The sequence below is a fragment of the Oncorhynchus keta genome, chromosome 12, assembly GCF_023373465.1.
Source record: "Oncorhynchus keta strain PuntledgeMale-10-30-2019 chromosome 12, Oket_V2, whole genome shotgun sequence".
Classification (NCBI taxonomy): domain Eukaryota; kingdom Metazoa; phylum Chordata; class Actinopteri; order Salmoniformes; family Salmonidae; genus Oncorhynchus; species Oncorhynchus keta.
Genome location: NC_068432.1, coordinates 23762120 through 23779921, shown reverse-complemented (window position 1 = coordinate 23779921; position 17802 = coordinate 23762120). Strand labels below are relative to the sequence as shown.

Genomic DNA, 17802 nt, shown 5'->3' with positions numbered 1-17802 from the left:
CCAGAGTGCTCCTTACAGACCCCTCAACCTGATGGGTGGAGACATGCTCCAGTCTGAACCAGATTTACTCTCCTCTTGTCACGTCGTATGTATCTCTGGGGAGAGGAGGGGTGGAGCGAAGGAGGAAGAGAGGAAGTTAATGCTGTCAGAATAAATATTTCACTGACATCACTCGCACTGACTGACATGTGTGACAGTGAGACCATGTGTGTGTGTTCCTACAGGTAGGGCTTGATCGCATAGTGCGCTATGTAGGCGATAGGGTGCCATTTCAGATTTGTCCTCAGCCTACTGATTGGACGGGGAAGAAACACCCAATGCAGGCTAGGTGTATACTGTGTGGTGTCAGTATAAAACTGTAAGTGACGTCCCTCACGCTGACTGACGTGTGTGTGTGTGTTCCGACAGGTTGAGTTGGCTTGATAAAGAAAGACAGTGCTGCTCTTAGCCAGCCTCTTACCAGCTGAGTCACCTGGCTATAACTCATTAACCAGTGCATCACTGTGATTGGGAAAAGAGCATTGAACTCAGCTTTGTTGAGTACTGTACAGTACATGCCTAAGTCATAAACTAGGCATGTTTATTAGAAAAGGTGCAGCAAACTCCTCGGTCACGTTTAGTGAACTCCTCGGTCATGTTTAGTACCCTAATATTGTGGACTGCTGCAGATAGAAATGTAATCGGTAGTTCCTTATTCCACATGTCAGAAAGGTGTGTTTGTTGAGCTACAGAATATATTTATATGTGAAAGTTCCACAACGTTGTGCCTACAGGTTCGGGAGCGTCTTCCAGACATACAGTTGCCCTCTGGAGAAGAGTTTTTCCTGTCTGTCCTCAACCTCCACTACTTCACACTGCGCCTGGGAATTACACAAGTCTACTGGCTCTTTATAGGCATATTTATCTGTTTGTGTGTCTTCCAGAATGCTCAGGATGATTACAAGCAGAGTGCTTTGAGGCCAATGTTTAGGAGAGAGGAGTTACTGTGACTTAAGTGTGTTTTCTTTGGTCTAATGAAATAACATCTGTGCAAACAAACACAGTTCCACGTTACAGAACACAGAACCTGAGCCTGGCCTTCAGTAGCTCAGCCACATCTGTGTGTGTGTTTCATGTCACAGTGCTTGTCAGTCTGCTGCCTGTCTGTAGAATAAAAGCCCTATATAGTGGCAAACCTGTCAAACTGCCTCAGCACTGTGAAGCGTTGTGCAGCGTTGTAAAGTGCTGTAAAGCCTGCATTAGCACGCTGTTACTGTAGGAAGTCCTGACTCTATTTGTTTCATTTTACATTTGCGAGAGCATGGCCATCAGAAACACCACAGCATTTCCTGGAAAGGACCCCGATTCCACCTCTGTTTCCTTCAGCAGTGCGTTGGGCAACCTCTTAAGTCATCCTGACTCCTCTCAGAACTAATAGAGGAGCACCGTTCTCAGTGCACTGTCCTGGTTGAGCCTAGAGGCACAGATTTACACTTCTGTTCAAAAGTTTGGGTTCACTTAGAAATATCCTTGTTTTTGAAGGAAAAGCATTTTTTTGTCCATTTAAAATAACACCAAATTGATCTTAAACACAGTGTAGACATTGTTAATGTTGTAAATGACTATTGTAGCTGGAAACAGCAGATTGTTTATGGAATAACTACATAGAGGCCCATTAACAGCAACCATCATTCCTGTGTTCCAATGGCACGTTGTGTTAGCTAATCCAGGTTTAGCATTTTAAAGGGCTAATTGATCATTAGAAAACCCTTTTGCAATTATGTTAGCACAGCTGAAAACTGTTGCCCTGATTTAAAGAAGCAATAAAACTGGCCTTCTTTAGACTAGTTGAGTATCTGGAGCATCAGCATTTGTGGGTTCGAGTACAGGCTCAAAATGGCCAGAAACAAAGAACATTCTTCAGTGTTGAATGAGATCTTCAGATTCTTGGCAATTTCTTGCATGGAATAGCCTTCATTTCTCAGAACAAGAATAGACTGACGAGTTTCAGAAGAAAGTTCTTTGTTTCTGGCCATTTTGAGCCTGTAATCGAACCCACAAATTCTGATGCTCCAGATACTCATGACCTCATCCCGTCAGTCGAGGATGCCTGGTCATTCTTTAAGAGTAACTTCCTCACCATTTTAGATAAGCATGCTCCGTTCAAAAAATGCAGAACTAAGAACAGATACAGCCCTTGGTTCACTCCAGACCTGACTGCCCTCGACCAGCACAAAAACATCCTGTGGCGGACTGCAATAGCATCGAACAGTCCCCGCGATATGCAACTGTTCAGGGAAGTCAGGAACCAATACACGCAGTCAGTCAGGAAAGCTAAGGCCAGCTTCTTCAGGCAGAAGTTTGCATCCTGTAGCTCCAACTCCAAAAAGTTCTGGGACACTGTGAAGTCCATGGAGAACAAGAGCACCTCCTCCCAGCTGCCCACTGCACTGAGGCTAGGGAACACGGTCACCACCGACAAATCCATGATTATCGAAAACTTCAACAAGCATTTCTCAATGGCTGGCCATTCCTTCCGCCTGGCTACTCCTACCTCAGCCAACAGCTCCGCCCCCCCTGCAGCTCCTCGCCCAAGCCTCTCCAGGTTCTCCTTTACCCAAATCCAGATAGCAGATGTTCTGAAAGAGCTGCAAAACCTGGACCCGTATAAATCAGCTGGGCTTGACAATCTGGACCTTCTATTTCTGAAACTATCCATTGTCGCAACCCCTATTACCAGCCTGTTCAACCTCTCTTTCATATCGTCTGAGATCCCCAAGGATTGGAAAGCTGCCGCAGTCATCCCCCTCTTCAAAGGGGGAGACACCCTGGACCCAAACTGTTACAGACCTATATCCATTCTGCCCTGCCTATCTAAAGTCTTCGAAAGCCAAGTCAACAAACGGGTCACTGACCATCTCGAATCCCACCGTACCTTCTCCGCTATGCAATCTGGTTTCCGAGCCGCTCACGGGTGCACCTCAGCCACACTCAAGGTACTAAACGACATCATAACCGCCATCGATAAAAGACAGTACTGTGCAGCCGTCTTCATCGACCTTGCCAAGGCTTTCGACTCTGTCAATCACCATATTCTTATCAGCAGACTCAGTAGCCTCGGTTTTTCGGATGACTGCCTTGCCTGGTTCACCAATTACTTTGCAGACAGAGTTCAGTGTGTCAAATCGGAGGGCATGCTGTCCGGTCCTCTGGCAGTCTCTATGGGGGTGCCACAGGGTTCAATTCTCGGGCCGACTCTTTTCTCTGTATGTATCAATGATGTTGCTCTTGCTGCGGGCGATTCCCTGATCCACCTCTACGCAGACGACACCATACTTTCGGCCCGTCATTGGACACTGTGCTATCTAACCTCCAAACGAGCTTCAATGCCATACAACACTCCTTCCGTGGCCTCCAACTGCTCTTAAACGCTAGTAAAACCAAATGCATGCTTTTCAACCGATCGCTGCCTGCACCCGCATGCCCGACTCGCATCACCACACTGGATGGTTCCGACCTTGAATATGTGGACACCTATAAGTACCTAGGTGTCTAGCTAGACTGCAAACTCTCCTTCCAGACCCATATCAAACATCTCCAATCGAAAATCAAATCAAGAGTCGGCTTTCTATTCCCCAACAAAGCCTCCTTCACTCACGCTGCCAAGCTTACCCTAGTAAAACTGACTATCCTACCGATCCTTGACTTCAGCGATGTCATCTACAAAATTGCTTCCAACACTCTACTCAGCAAACTGGATGCAGTTTATCACAGTGCCATCCGTTTTGTCACTAAAGCACCTTATACTACCCACCACTGCGACTTGTATGCTCTAGTCGGCTGGCCCTTGCTACATATTCGTCGCCAGACCCACTGGCTCCAGGTCATCTACAAGGCCATGCTAGGTAAAGCTCCGCCTTATCTCAGTTCACTGGTCACAATGGCAACACCCATTCGTAGCACGCGCTCCAGCAGGTGTATCTCACTGATCATCCCTTAAGCCAACACCTCATTCGGCCGCCTTTCGTTCCAGTACTCTGCTGCCTGTGACTGGAACGAATTGCAAAAATCGCTGAAGTTGGAGACTTTTATCATTTACATTTACATTTACATTTAAGTCATTTAGCAGACGCTCTTATCCAGAGCGACTTACAAATTGGTGCATTATGACATCCAGTGGAACAGCCACTTTACAATAGTGCATCTAAATCTTTTAAGGGGGGGGGGGTGAGAAGGATTACTTTATCCTATCCTAGGTATTCCTTAAAGAGGTGGGGTTTCAGGTGTCTCCGGAAGGTGGTGATTGACTCCGCTGTCCTGGCGTCGTGAGGGAGTTTGTTCCACCATTGGGGGGCCAGAGCAGCGAACAGAAATTATTATCTCCCTCACCAACTTCAAACATCAGCTATCTGAGCAGCTAACCGATCGCTGCAGCTGTACATAATCTATTGGTAAATAGCCCACCCATTTTCACCTACCTCATCCCCACAGTTTTTATTTATTTAATTTTCTGCTCTTTTGCACACCAATATCTCAGACCTGTACATGATCATCTGATCATTTATCACTCCAGTGTTAATCTGCAATATTGTAATTATTCGCCTACCTCCTCATGCCTTTTGCACACATTGTATATAGACTCCCCTTTTTTTCTACTGTGTTATTGACTTGTTAATTGTTTACTCCATGTGTAACTCTGTGTTGTCTGTTCACACTGCTATGCTTTATCTTGGCCAGGTCGCAGTTGCAAATGAGAACTTGTTCTCAACTAGCCTACCTGGTTAAATAAAGGTGAAATAAAATAAATAAAAAAATAAAAATACTCAACTAGTCTAAAGAAGGCCAGTTTTATTGCTTCTTTAAATCAGGGCAACAGTTTTCAGCTGTGCTAACATAATTTCAAAAGGGTTTTCTGATGATCAATTAGCCTTTTTAAAATGAACCTGGATTAGCTAACACAAAGTGTCATTTGAACACAGGAGGGATGGTTGCTGATAATGGGTCTCTGTACGCCTATGTAGATATTCCATTAAACAAAAATCTGCCGTTTCCAGCTACAATAGTCTTTTTCAACATTAACAATGTCTACACTGTGTTTCTGATCAATTTGATGTTATTTTAATGGACAAAAAATGTGCCTTTCTATCAAAAACACATTTCTAAGTGACCCCAAACTTTTGAACGGTCGTGTACATTTTTGTCATTTAGCAGACGCTCTTATCCACAGCAACTTAGTTAGTGCATTCACTAGGTGGGACAACCACATATCACAGTTATAGTAAGTACATTTTTCCTTAATAAAGTAGCAATCAGCGGTCAGCGCTATATGAAGGTTTTGTTTAGCATAATTTATCCAGGTTAGTTTCATTCAGATGAAATCTTTTAAGCAAGGCAGACCTAGTAGGACCTGGTAAGAGTGCGACTGTACTCCGTTCTGGTGGTTCAGTCTGATGCCACTAACTAGTAAGACCTCTTACCCTTAACAGTGGAAGTGGAACCTCCCATGTCCCGTCACTGTGATGACTTGGTGTTAGTCGGATCCGTGAGGTCATTGGGGTTAATAAGGTGAGGTACAGTGTGAACTCCTGGAACTCCGTCTCCCTGCCTGTCTCTTATCAGCCTCTGCTCATCTTTGCCTGCTGATTACATGGGAAGGATTTGCTCCTGTTAATAATTAATCCACCTCCCGCTTCCACTCATTCTGCACACAGTCACACCCACACACACACAATTCAGCAGAAATTCCCAGTAGACAGCCTCATCAACAGTTGTCAGATGGTATCAAAGATTCTGTTTTACATGTATCATTTGTCTGTCTGTTTGCTCTGATGCAATATGTTACTTTTCCTTTGTCACCTTCACCTGTTGACTGCAGGTATATGTTAAAGACATGCTCCGGTACTTTGGCTGCTAGTAAGTCTTTTTTAAACCCCCCGCTTTGGGCTTAAACCTCCCACAGTAGAGCGAGAGAGAGAGAGACAGAGAGCAATGACGTGGTGCACATATCAGCACATTTGTGACGTATTCATCCAAATTTTGGCGACCACTTTCTTGGTCGCTACTTTCAGTACTGCTGGCAAAAAAGTATACAAAGTACCAGATAATATCTTTAAAAATGTTTGGTGTGGATACATTATAAGAGCCATGGGACTAGTTTGTGTGGTTGGTCATTAAGTTGACCCTTGAGTTCTATGGGTGTGGTGAGAGAGACCGTACGCTATAATAATACATTATACTACTGGGCCCTGTCAAAAAGTTTCATCTAACAGGTTTTATGAGAACACAGTCTATTGTTTTCCTTAAAGGCAATCTGCAGTTCAAATAACTCCCTCCCCTGTTTTGGTAAAAAGCTCAGGGATGGGGCTGGAGAAATGTAACCACTCTCATATTTGTAGACAGAACTATGGATGGGAAGTCTCACCATCAACGATATCAACATGATAGTTTGAACCATGTCTTCAAGCTATACAGTATTTGTTTACAATTACACTGTTTACAAACAATGGAATAAAACAGGCTTATATTTTGGCTTCTGATGGGATATGACTGTCCTTCATGAATCAATGGATATCATCGCTTTAGAATTCCAAAAATGGATGGACCAATCACAGATTACCACTTTAAGTTTTAGTGTGAATACATTTAAATTAAAGCATATAAATGGGAGTGCTCAAAAAGCCTCAAAATTTGTTTTACAGGCTATTAGTATTCTGGGTGGGACTTCCCCAAGACTGAGCAAACAACTGTACCATTTATGTAATGTTTCCAAAAGGAAAATAAACCCTTGTTTTTTCCAGACATGTTTGGTATTAAAATAAACAGCCAGTGTTTTATTAATTAATGTGATCTGGCTGTTGAGTCTTCTGCTATTCTCTCCTTTCACATGAAATAGTATTGTAACTGAAATCCATACTGACTACTTTTAAGGAACTGGAGGAATGAAACTAGTTAATTCAACCCTGAGAGCCACATGAGTCGGAATGAACTGTAATATGGGTTTGTATTGTCAGAACTGGGCCCTTTGATCACATGAAAGCACCTGGCTAGGGCTGTAGCTTACATTGTGCTCTCTGGGTGTACACGGTGTGTGCGTGTCACCTGTTGAAGGCTAGTGTGTGTCGTTTTGAAACGCATCCCTGGTGTGTGTGATTGTAGGTGTGGTTTAGTAGGACAGCAGACAGGGTGAGCTCCTGGTCCTGCTTTAACAAGAAGGGTCTGAACCTGCCCAGCCTTATCCACACACACTCTCCCTCGCACTCTCTCTTCCTACCTCCTCCCTCGCTGTCTCTCAGGGCCAAAACAAACACCTCCACTTGGACTTGATTGCCCTCTGCCTGCCTAGTGCCCATGACTCATTGTGGGAGGAGAGTAGAGGGCCAGGAAAATGGCCTCTCTTGTACAAATACAAATATATGTGCACTCATACAAGCTATGTACACAAAAACTGCCATCAAGATTTGAATCTGCTTGGATCTTTTCCTTTCCAGTGAGAGGCCTCACTTAAAGTTATGAGCCAGTCCATCGTGTTTGTGCACATGGCTGTGGCCCTACAGACAGAGCCAATGTGTTTATTCCAGTACTGTGCTGAACACCACCATGCCCTGCCACCACTGTGTTGACATACTGTAGTATCATAGTAGTGTATAGAAGCATGTATGACTGATGTCCTTTTCTTTTGGCCTCTCTGCAGGGTGACATCGAAAAGGGTCTGGAGATGAAGAAACTGGTTCTGTCTGGCTTCCTAGCCAGTGAGGAGATCTACATCAACCAGCTGGAGGCTTTGCTTCTGGTGAGGCGTGCGCGCACACACACGCTCACTATCAAGGACACGATATGGCGGACTTACCCCCGCTCTTCCCTTTCCTTTATGTAGTGCTGTCTGTGTGGGACTGTGCTGGACAGCATTAGCCCTCAGGCCAGTGTGTCGGCACCATGGTGGCTCCAAGTAGAGCCGCATGGGAGACTGGGTTCCTAAAAGCATTATGCGTTTTCGAGAAGTTGTGCTCTCATCTCTGTGAGTGCTATTAGTGGTTAGTGGTCAGTCATATTTAGAACAGAACAAAGGCCAAGCGTATCCTGAACCAGGATGACTGTGTACCCCATGCAACTGCAACTTGATGTCACATCCTGTCTGTCTCTGCACAACTGTAAAATGGGTTCAATATTACAAACCAGGGTCTTAAACAGGAACAACCGTTACGAGTGCAGCAGGTAGCCTAGCGGTTAGATTAGAACGGGATCCTGAGTGGCGCAGCAGTCTAAGGCATTGCATCACAGTGCTAGAGGTGTCACTACAGACCCGGGTTCGATCCCGGGCTGTATCACAACCAGCCGTGATCGGGAGTCCCAAAGGGCGGTGCACAATTGGCCCAGCATCGTCTGGGTTAGGGGAGGGTTTGGCCGGGGTAGTGGAGGGTTTGGCCGGGGTAGTGGAGGGTTTGGCCGGGGTAGGGGAGGGTTTGGCCGGGGTAGGGAAGGGTTTGGCCAGGGTAGAGGAGGGTTTGGCCGGGGTAGGCAGTCATTGTAAATAAGAATTTCTTCATAACTGACTTGCCTAGTTAAATTAAGTTTAAATCTAAAATTAAATAGTGTTGGGCCAGTAACCGAAAGGTTGCTGGTTTGAATACCTGATCCATCAAGGTGAAAAATCTGTGCCCTTGAGCAAGGCACTTAACCCTAATTTGTAAAACAACACATTTCGCTGCACCTCTCCTGGTGTATGTGACAATAAAACATATATATATATGCAAGATTTCAGTGGGCCTGGCAGGTCTGGCGACACACCGGGGAGCTTTCCTGGTTGAGAGGTGATGGTGATGAATGGTGGTTATGTTTATCTGGTTTGGCTCCACCTGCTCGACCAGCGCCACTCTGCCCAGACACACACACACACACAGCCCAACACATTGAAAACAATGACGTCCTGCCGTGGTAGGTAAAACACTATCTGGATACAGCATACACTTCCTACGGAAAGTATTCATACCCATTGAATGTATTCCACATTACAGGGCCGTGAAAAAGTATTTTCCCCCTTTAGAATTTTCTCTACTTTTGCATATTTCAGATCTTCAACCAAAACCTAATATTAGATAAAGGGAACCTGAGTGAACAAATAACACAACAATTATGTACTTATTTCATAAACAAAGTTCTGCAACACCCAATGCCCCTGTGTGAAAAAGTAATTGCCCCCTTACGCTTCCTGTAGTTTGTTGATCAGTCTCTCACGTCGCTGTGGAGTGCATTTCACAGGAACAACCTCATACCAACAGTCAAGCATGGTGGTGGTAGTGTGATAGTTTCGGGATGCTTTGCTGCCTCAGGGCCTGGACGACTTGTCTTACTAAAAGGAACCATGAATACTGCTCTGTATCAGGGAATTCTACAGGAGAATGTCAGGCCGTCCGTCTGTGAGCTGAAGCTGAAGTGCAGCTAGGTCATGTAGCAAGACAATCAAGTCTACATGAAAATGGTTAAGCAACACATTTGATGTTTTGTAATGGCCTAATCAAAGTCCAGACCTAATCCCAAATGAAATGTTGTGGCAAGACTTGAAATGAGCCGTTCATGCTTGAAAACTCACAAATGTCAGTGAGTTAAAGCAGTTCTCTATACAAGACGTAGACAAATTTCCTCCAAGGTGACGTAAGAGACGGATCAACAACTACAGGAAGCATTTGGTTGCAGTTAAATGTGGCACAACCAGTTATTGAGTGTAAAGGAGCAATAACTTTTTCACACAGGGGAATTGAGTGTTGTATAACTTTGTTAATTAAATACATTTAAATAAGTGTCAATGTTTTGGTTATTTGTGAACTCAGATTCCCTTTATCTAATATTAGGTTTTGGTTGAAGATCTGATAACATTCAGTATCAAAAATATGCAAAAATTAAGAATATCAGAAAGTGGGCTAATTATTTTTCATGGACTGAATGTGTTACAGCCTGAATAAAATATGGATGCAATGTATTTTTTCCATCCATCTACACACAATACCCCATAATGACAGGGAAAACATGGAATTATACATTTTTGCAAATGTATTGAAAAAACAAATGTAATTTACGTAAGTATACACACCCCTTTGCTATGACACTCCAAATGGAGCCCAGGTTCATCCATCCTTTGGTCATCCTTGATGTCACTACAACTTGGTTGGAGTCCACCAGTGGCCAATTCCAATTGTTTGGACATTATTTTTTAAATATTTTTTAAAAATGTCACCTTAATTTAACCAGGTAGGCCAGTTGAGAACAAGTTGAGACCTGACCACATAAATCAAAGCAGTGCGACACAAACAACGACATGGAGTTGCACATAAACGTGCAGTCAATAACACAAAAGAAAAGAAAAGTAGAAAAATCTATGTACAAAAGTGTGAAAGTGTAGAAGAGTAGGGAGGTAGGCAATAAATAGGCCACAGAGGCAAAATAATTACAATTTATTATTATAAACAGATGTTTATTACAATGGGTCAACACAAGGGGCATTTAGCCCATAGCATTGCTTATGAAAGCTACCATTCTGTAAGCTTATGAATAGCTTTCTCATAGTAACACTATTGTTATGACACTGATTTTCAACCGGGATGTGGAGATGGAGGACCTTAGCAACACATGAATGACATGGTGGTGTGATGTACCCTGGTGCTGTTTTGATTGGAGGGAAAATATTTGTGATATCCTCTCTTTTGGATTTCCCTCAGGGTATTGAAACTCTTATCTGTACTTGATAAGCCTGGGATCATCCGCCAGTCCCTGGCTTATCAAGTACAGATAAGAGTTTAGCGTTAATGTTCCGGAGTGAAATCCAAAAAAAGAGGCAGTGATGTCACTGTGGTGCTCAGGCTTGGTGCCGGCACAAACATTTCTAAACAACATTTTGGGATGTTTGGTTCGATTTGTAATCGTGGTCTGTTCAGAGCTGTGTTTCCATCAGTACTAAAAGGAACAGCTCAGCTCTATTCTACTCTGTTCTCCAGTCTTTGGTCATGCTGCAGCGCCCACCCCTAATAATAAAGCACTGCTGAGCACCGCCCAGGATCATGATGATTTATGTGTTGAAAGCGTCAGTGCAGGTATACATATACCGGTACAAACACACACTAACTCTTTTCTGAATGTGTGTGTGTGCAGCCCATGCGCCCCCTGAAGGCGACAGCCACCACCTCCCAGCCTGTGCTGACCATACAGCAGGTAGAGACCATCTTCTATAAGATCCAGGACATCTTTGAGATCCACAAGGAGTTCTACGACGCCCTCTTCCCTCACATCCAGCAGTGGGATGAGAAGGTCGCCGTCGGACACCTCTTCCAGAAACTGGTAAGAGTGGCAATCAATCAATCAACCAACCTGTCAGTCAATCATTCAACTAGTCAACCTATGAATTTATCATCAAGATTGATTTTTGATTGAGTTGAATTAGGTGTGTTAGTAGTACTGGGTTGGAATACAAACTCTTGAGACTCCAGAAAGATGGAAGAACAGGAAGTTGGAGGACAACTTGGAAATCTAGTTCAAATGAATTGTATTCCAGTGTCTGCCTGCCTGCCAGTGCCTCCCCTTCCAAAAGCTAATCTGCTAGTCTTCCAACGTTACAAGCCTTATTCAGAAATTAGGGGGAGAGAATTTTTATTAGAGAAAAATAGACTATAGTATCCTTAACAATGCTAGTAAAGGATACTATAATTATCACATTTCACGTTGGATTTATTAACTACAAAAAGGTTAGCTGTATTTTTATTTATATTCTGGTGCTGCTCCACACACACAAGCTTGTTAGCTAGCTAGCTAACTCTGGTCCAGCATTTAGCCAACTTTCTGAAGTTCAACTTCAAATACAATCATTTGTCCTTCATAGAAGCCGGTCATCCGTGGGTATGATTATGCAGGCCTAATTCAGGTGTCATTAACAACAAGATGCCCAGCGCTTCCTCCTAGCTCTCTCCCCACACGTAAAATTTCAGTCGCAAATCGCGGCCTGCACTTGTCTGTCGGATGCATTTAAATAGCTTGCCTGCTCCAAAGCAAGCTGCTTGATCCGCTAAATGCTGGATTTAAAAATATATATTTCAGAAGTTTAAAAATGAACAGAAAGGAACAATATAAACAGTTGGGTTTTTGGGGTTCGATCTGAACCAGTTCAGAACTTTATTTTGCTTGGCAGAACACTGGAACGGAACATTACATTTTTTACAATTATTAACAAAATTATTGGAAAATGATTTTGATTCCAACCCCTGATTGTAACTGCATAGATTTCACATGTATGGTATCACCTCCCTCTGTTCAATCTATACCCCTCTAGGATAAACATTCAATTACACTGGGGTCTGCCCAGACATTTGTCTCTATTCTGCTCCCACTCCCCCATCCATCTCTCTCCCTACATCAGTTTCTCTAACAGGCTGATTTCTGACAATTAAATGTTCATGTACTGTAGGGTACAAGGGTCTTGTGAACATTTATCTCCCTCTTCCTGTCCCTAGTACTCTCTCTCTCTCGCGCTCTTATTTTTATATATATATATAGGCCTGCATAATCATACCCATATATATATATGTGTGTGTAGACAGTAGTTTTGAAAGTGGTGCTCGAGCCAAAACGGGTCCCCATTTTTGGTGTTCTACAGCATCCATTTGGTATGTCCTGCACATTTTTACATTTCTTATTATGTGTTATGAATCCAATTTGTATATAATGTACACTGTCTCTTTCCTGGATTACACTGCTCATTAAACCCCAGAGTGTGGAGCCTGATTGGTTTAGGGAATGGTTCCATGAATCTGATTGGGTTAGGAATGTTCTGTCTCATCAGGAAGGTCTCTAAAGGAGTTAGGGCTCTCCATGTGATACACCACCACTCTGACAGAGCAGACTGATGTGATTAGCAGTTAGTACGGTGTTCCACTTAGTATGGTGTTCTGCATTTATGTGACTGTATTGTTTTGTCGTAGAAGCAAAGTTTTAACCTCCATTTTCATTTGGATAGAAGAGATTCTAAATGTTCATTATACTGACGTAACTGTATATTCGGTTAATTCATTTAGTATGTTTTCAGTGGAAGACATCAAATTACGCATGTGCATGCGCACACACACACACACCACAGATGTCTCGCCGACATCCATTAGCAGAATCATCCAGTTCCATCTGGGAGGTGTGTGTGTGTGTGTGTGTGTGTGTGTGTGTGTGTGTGTGTGTGTGTGTGTGTGTGTGTGTGTGTGTGTGTGTGTGTGTCGCATGGCGACTAAACATTTAGACAGGCCTGTCTGTGAGGGAGCCACCAAACAGTGTACAGATGGTGTCATAATTACACAGCACACTCCCCACTGCTCCCTGTGTGAGACACTACAGTAGAAACAGAGAGGGAGATGGAGGGGGATCAAAGGAAAGAAGCAAGGGGAAAGAGAGAGGAGGGGCGCAAGAGGGATGGAAATCGTCAGTGTTCCAACTCCTTTCTTTCCCTCTATTTCTTTTTTTCTTTCTTTCTCACCTATCCTCTCATACATATTTCTCACCCTCTCCTATGTCTCAGGGTGTTTTCTAGTACCTAAGTGGGAGACGGAAGTGCTTCTGGTGAGAGACCGAAGTGCTTCTGCCAAGGATGTAAATGTTGCTAGGAGACAGCCTTTGCCATGACGACTGATTGGGTCAGAGGGTTCTCTCCAAATCTGCAGGGAAAGATGGGTACAGGGGAGCATAATGGAAGATGAGCCAGAAGGGGAGAGAGGAGAAGGGAAAGAATATTGATCTCTGCTTTGAAGTGTCCTCAGAGACCTCATGGTTTCTCCACTTCTCCTCTCCAACAGTGATAATGCACCACACGGGCAGAGGACGAGAGCGGGGGAGGGAGGGATGGGGGAGGCAGGGCAGAGCACACATACAGTAGCTTAACACGTTCTAATTAATCTAACCTCTCATTTATTTCACAGACCAATACCTTTCTCACTCCCTCCATCAATGTCTTAACTAGCTCTCCCTTGTCCCTTCACCGGAGCTGTTTATGTATGCATATTCATTTCCTGGTCCAATTGCCTTCATTAGAATGCACAGAGAGGCCTGGGCGTTGCGACTGGCTGATTTGACTGTGCTCCAATCAGGAATGTGGGACCCGAAGCAGGGAAGGGCATTGTGGGGATATGATTAGAAGGTGTCCAAGGGAGAGAGAGCTTCTAGCCAGCGGAGCCGTGGCCCTGCTAACTCTGGTAGTGTGTTGGAGTTGATTTCAAATCACTCCTGGACTTAATGGAATTTATAATACGCATCGTTCACAATAGATGTTCTTCACGCCTCTCAGGAGAGATCATTTGAATGGGTATTAATTTGGAGCCAAACAGGGGTGTCAAACTCACTTTGCCCCTGGGGACGCATAATAGTCCTCTATCCATCTTTTTATTTTATTTTGCTATGCACTCTGACTGTGTAGTTTTCATTTGGGGGATTCTTAGTGAGCTGGACACAGTCAAGAAACTGAATGAATGTAGGTCCATTATCATTACTACACTGTTTCCATTTGGTTTTAGTCATTTTAAAGTATATTGAGTTACATTTTTATACACTGTATTCGGGAAGTAGTCAGACCCCTTCCCCTTTTCCACATGTTGGTCAACGTTACAGCTTTGATCTAAAATGTATTAAATATACATTTTTCTCATCAATCTACACACAATACCCCATAATGACAAAGTTCAGAGAAAGGATTGTGTCGCGGTACAGATCTGGGGAAAGGTATCAAAACATTTCTGCACCATTGAAGGTCCCCAAGAACACTGTGGCATCCATCATTCTTAAATGGAAGAAGTTTGGAACCACCAAGACTCTTCCTAGAGCTGGCTGCCTGGCCAAACTGAGCAATCGGGAGAAAGGGCCTTGGTCAGGGAGGTGACTGATGGTCACTCTGACAGAGCTCTAGAGTGTCTCTGTGAAGATGGGAGAACCTTCCAGAAGGACAACCATCTCTGCAGCACTCCATCAATCAGGCCAGATGGAAGCCACTCCTCAGTAAAGGGCACATTGACAGACCGCTTGGAGTTTACCTAAAGGACTCTCACACCATGAGAAACAAGGTTCTCTGGTCTGATGAAACCAAGATTGAAGTCTTAGTTCTGATGCCAAGCGTCACGTCTGGAGGAAACCTGGCACCATCCCTACAGTGAAGCATGGCGGTGGTAGCATCATGCTGTGGGGATGTTTTTCAGCGGCAGGGACTGGGAGTCAGGATCAAGGGAAAAATGATAAACTTAGCAAAGAACAGAGAGATCCTGAAAACCTGCAACAGAGCGCTCAAGACCTCAGACCGGGGCGAAGGTTCACCTTCCAACAGGACAACGACCCTAAGTACACACACAGCCAAGACAAAGCAGGAGAGGCTTTGGGACAAGTTTATGAGTGTCCTTGAGTGGCCCAGCCACAGCCCAAACTTGAACCCGACCAAACATCTCTAGAGAGACCTCAAAATAGCTGTGCAGCGACACTACCCATCCAACCTGACAGAGCTTGAGAGGATCTGCAGAGAAGAATGGGAGAAACTCCCCAAATACAGGTATGCCAAGTTTGTAGCTTCATACCTAAGAAGACTTGAGGCTGTAATCACTGCCAATGGTGCTTCAACAAAGTACTGAGTAAAGGGTCTGAATACTTATGTAAATGTAATATTTCACTTGGGTATTTTTTATACATTTGAAAAAAAATAGAATAACTTGTTTTTGCTTTGTCATTATGTGGGGTATTGTATGTAGATTGATGAGAGGGGGGGGAAACAATTTAATAATTTTAGAATAAGGCTGTAATGTAACAATGTGTAAAGTCAATGGGTCTGAATACTTTCTGAATGCACTGTATATATACATTTATTTAACTTTATGTATTTACCTCACGGGCTGTATTTTTGACACTCCTGCTCTTAAGCTTTACACTGTATAGAAATGTGATTGGGTTCCTCTAAGTTGAGTTGAATTGCGTCATCCAATACCCCTCTCCAGTCTTGGGTGTAGTATGGGTAGTTCTAAACATAGAATCAAATAAAGGAAAGTTCATTTAGGAGTGGACTTCCAGACAGGGTCATTTTCATTCTCCTCCTCTTCATCCTCCTCCTCCTCCTTTTCCTCTCTCCACGGTGTTAATATTGTGTCCTCTCCTCTGTGCTCCAGGCCAGCCAGCTGGGGGTGTACAAGGCTTTTGTTGACAACTACAAGACAGCGGTGGAGACAGCAGAGAAATGCAGCCAGGCCAACACCCAGTTCCAGAAGATCTCTGAGGTAGATGTTGGTCACACGTAAACACACAAAGCACACGCACACCAATGTGAAATGTGTACTAATATATGGTGTTGTGTATATATTTGTGTGTGTGTAGTTTTGGGGCCGTGTGTTTTCCCAGCCCGACAGTCTGCTGCATCAGCTCCATTCCTCTTCATTAGCTCCACGCAGCCTCAACCAGGCTCTGGGTGTGTGTGTGTGTGTCTCTGGGTGTGTGTGTGTGTGTGTGTGTGTCTCTGGGGTGTGTGTGTCTCTGGGTGTGTGTGTGTGTCTCTGGGTGTGTGTGTGTGTGTGTGTCTCTGGGTGTGTGTGTGTGTGTGTGTGTCTCTGGGTGTGTGTGTGTGTGTGTGTGTGTCTCTGGGTGTGTGTGTGTGTGTGTGTGTCTCTGGGTGTGTGTGTGTGTGTGTGTGTGTCTCTGGGTGTGTGTGTGTGTGTGTCTCTGGGTGTGTGGGTGTGTGTCTCTGGGTGTGGGTGTGTCTCTGGGTGTCTGTGTCTGGGTGTCTGTGTCTGTGTCTGGGTGTCTGTGTCTGTGTGTGTCTGGGTGTCTGGGTGTCTGTGTCTGTGTCTGCTCTATCAAATCAGACTTAATTATAACATAATAACAGACAGAAATACGAGCCTTTGGTCATTAATATGGTCGAATCCGGAAACTATAATTTCAAAGACAAAAGGTTTATTATTTCAGTGAAATCCATCAGTCTAAATATTCTTGTTACATTGCACAACCTTCAATGTTATGTCATAATTACGTAAACTTCTGGCAAATTAGTTCGCAATGAGCCAGGCAGCCCAAACTGTTGCATATACCCTGACTCTGCATGCAATGAACGCAAGAAAAATGACACAATTTCACCTGGTTAATATTGCCTGCTAAACTGGATTAGTAGTTATAACTAGTGATTATGATTGATTGTTTTTTATAAGATAAGTTTAATGCTAGCTAGCAATTTACCGTGGCTTCTACTGCATTCGCGTAACAGGCAGGCTCCTTGTGGAGTGCAATGGTTAGAGCGTTAGACTAGTTAACTGTACGGTTGCAAGATTGGATCCCCTGAGCTGACAAGGTGAAAATCTGTCGTTCTGCCCCTGAACAAGGCAGTTAACCCACTGTTCCTAGGCCGTCATTGAAAATAAGAATGTGTTCTTAACTGACTTGCCTAGTTAAATAAAGGTAAAAAAAACAAAAAATGGAAATTGCTGCCCAAAAATACTGATTTGTTATGAAAACTGGAAATCGGCCCTAATTAATCGGGCATTCCGATTAATCGGTCGACTTCTAGTCTCTGGGTGTGTGGGTGTGTCTCTGGGTGTGTGGGTGTGTCTCTGGGTGTGTGGGTGTGTCTCTGGCTGGGTGGGTGTTTCTCTGGGTGAGTGGGTGTTTCTCTGAGTGGGTGGGTGTTTCTCTGGGTGGGTGTGTCTCTGGGTGGATGTGTCTCTGTGTGGGTGGGTGTGTCTCTGGGTGGGTGTGTCTCTGGGTGGGTATCTCGGTTCTCTGGGTGGGTGTGTCGGTGGGTGTGTGTCTCGGTGTGTGTGTGTGTGTGTGTCTCGGTGTGTGTGTGTG

General features: G+C 44.1%; 1 protein-coding gene across 6 annotated transcripts in view; it reads left to right on the top strand.

Annotated features, from left to right (window-relative positions):
- LOC118391781 (active breakpoint cluster region-related protein) overlaps positions 1–17802 on the top strand; it is a 252735-nt gene that overhangs the window by 107335 nt on the left and 127598 nt on the right. For all 6 annotated transcript variants that reach the window (XM_052457875.1, XM_052457876.1, XM_052457878.1 and 3 more), the window contains 3 exons: positions 7670–7768; positions 11119–11304; positions 16134–16241. In XM_052457875.1, the coding sequence (XP_052313835.1) occupies positions 7670–7768; positions 11119–11304; positions 16134–16241 (393 nt within the window). The remainder of the gene's footprint in view (positions 1–7669; positions 7769–11118; positions 11305–16133; positions 16242–17802) is intronic.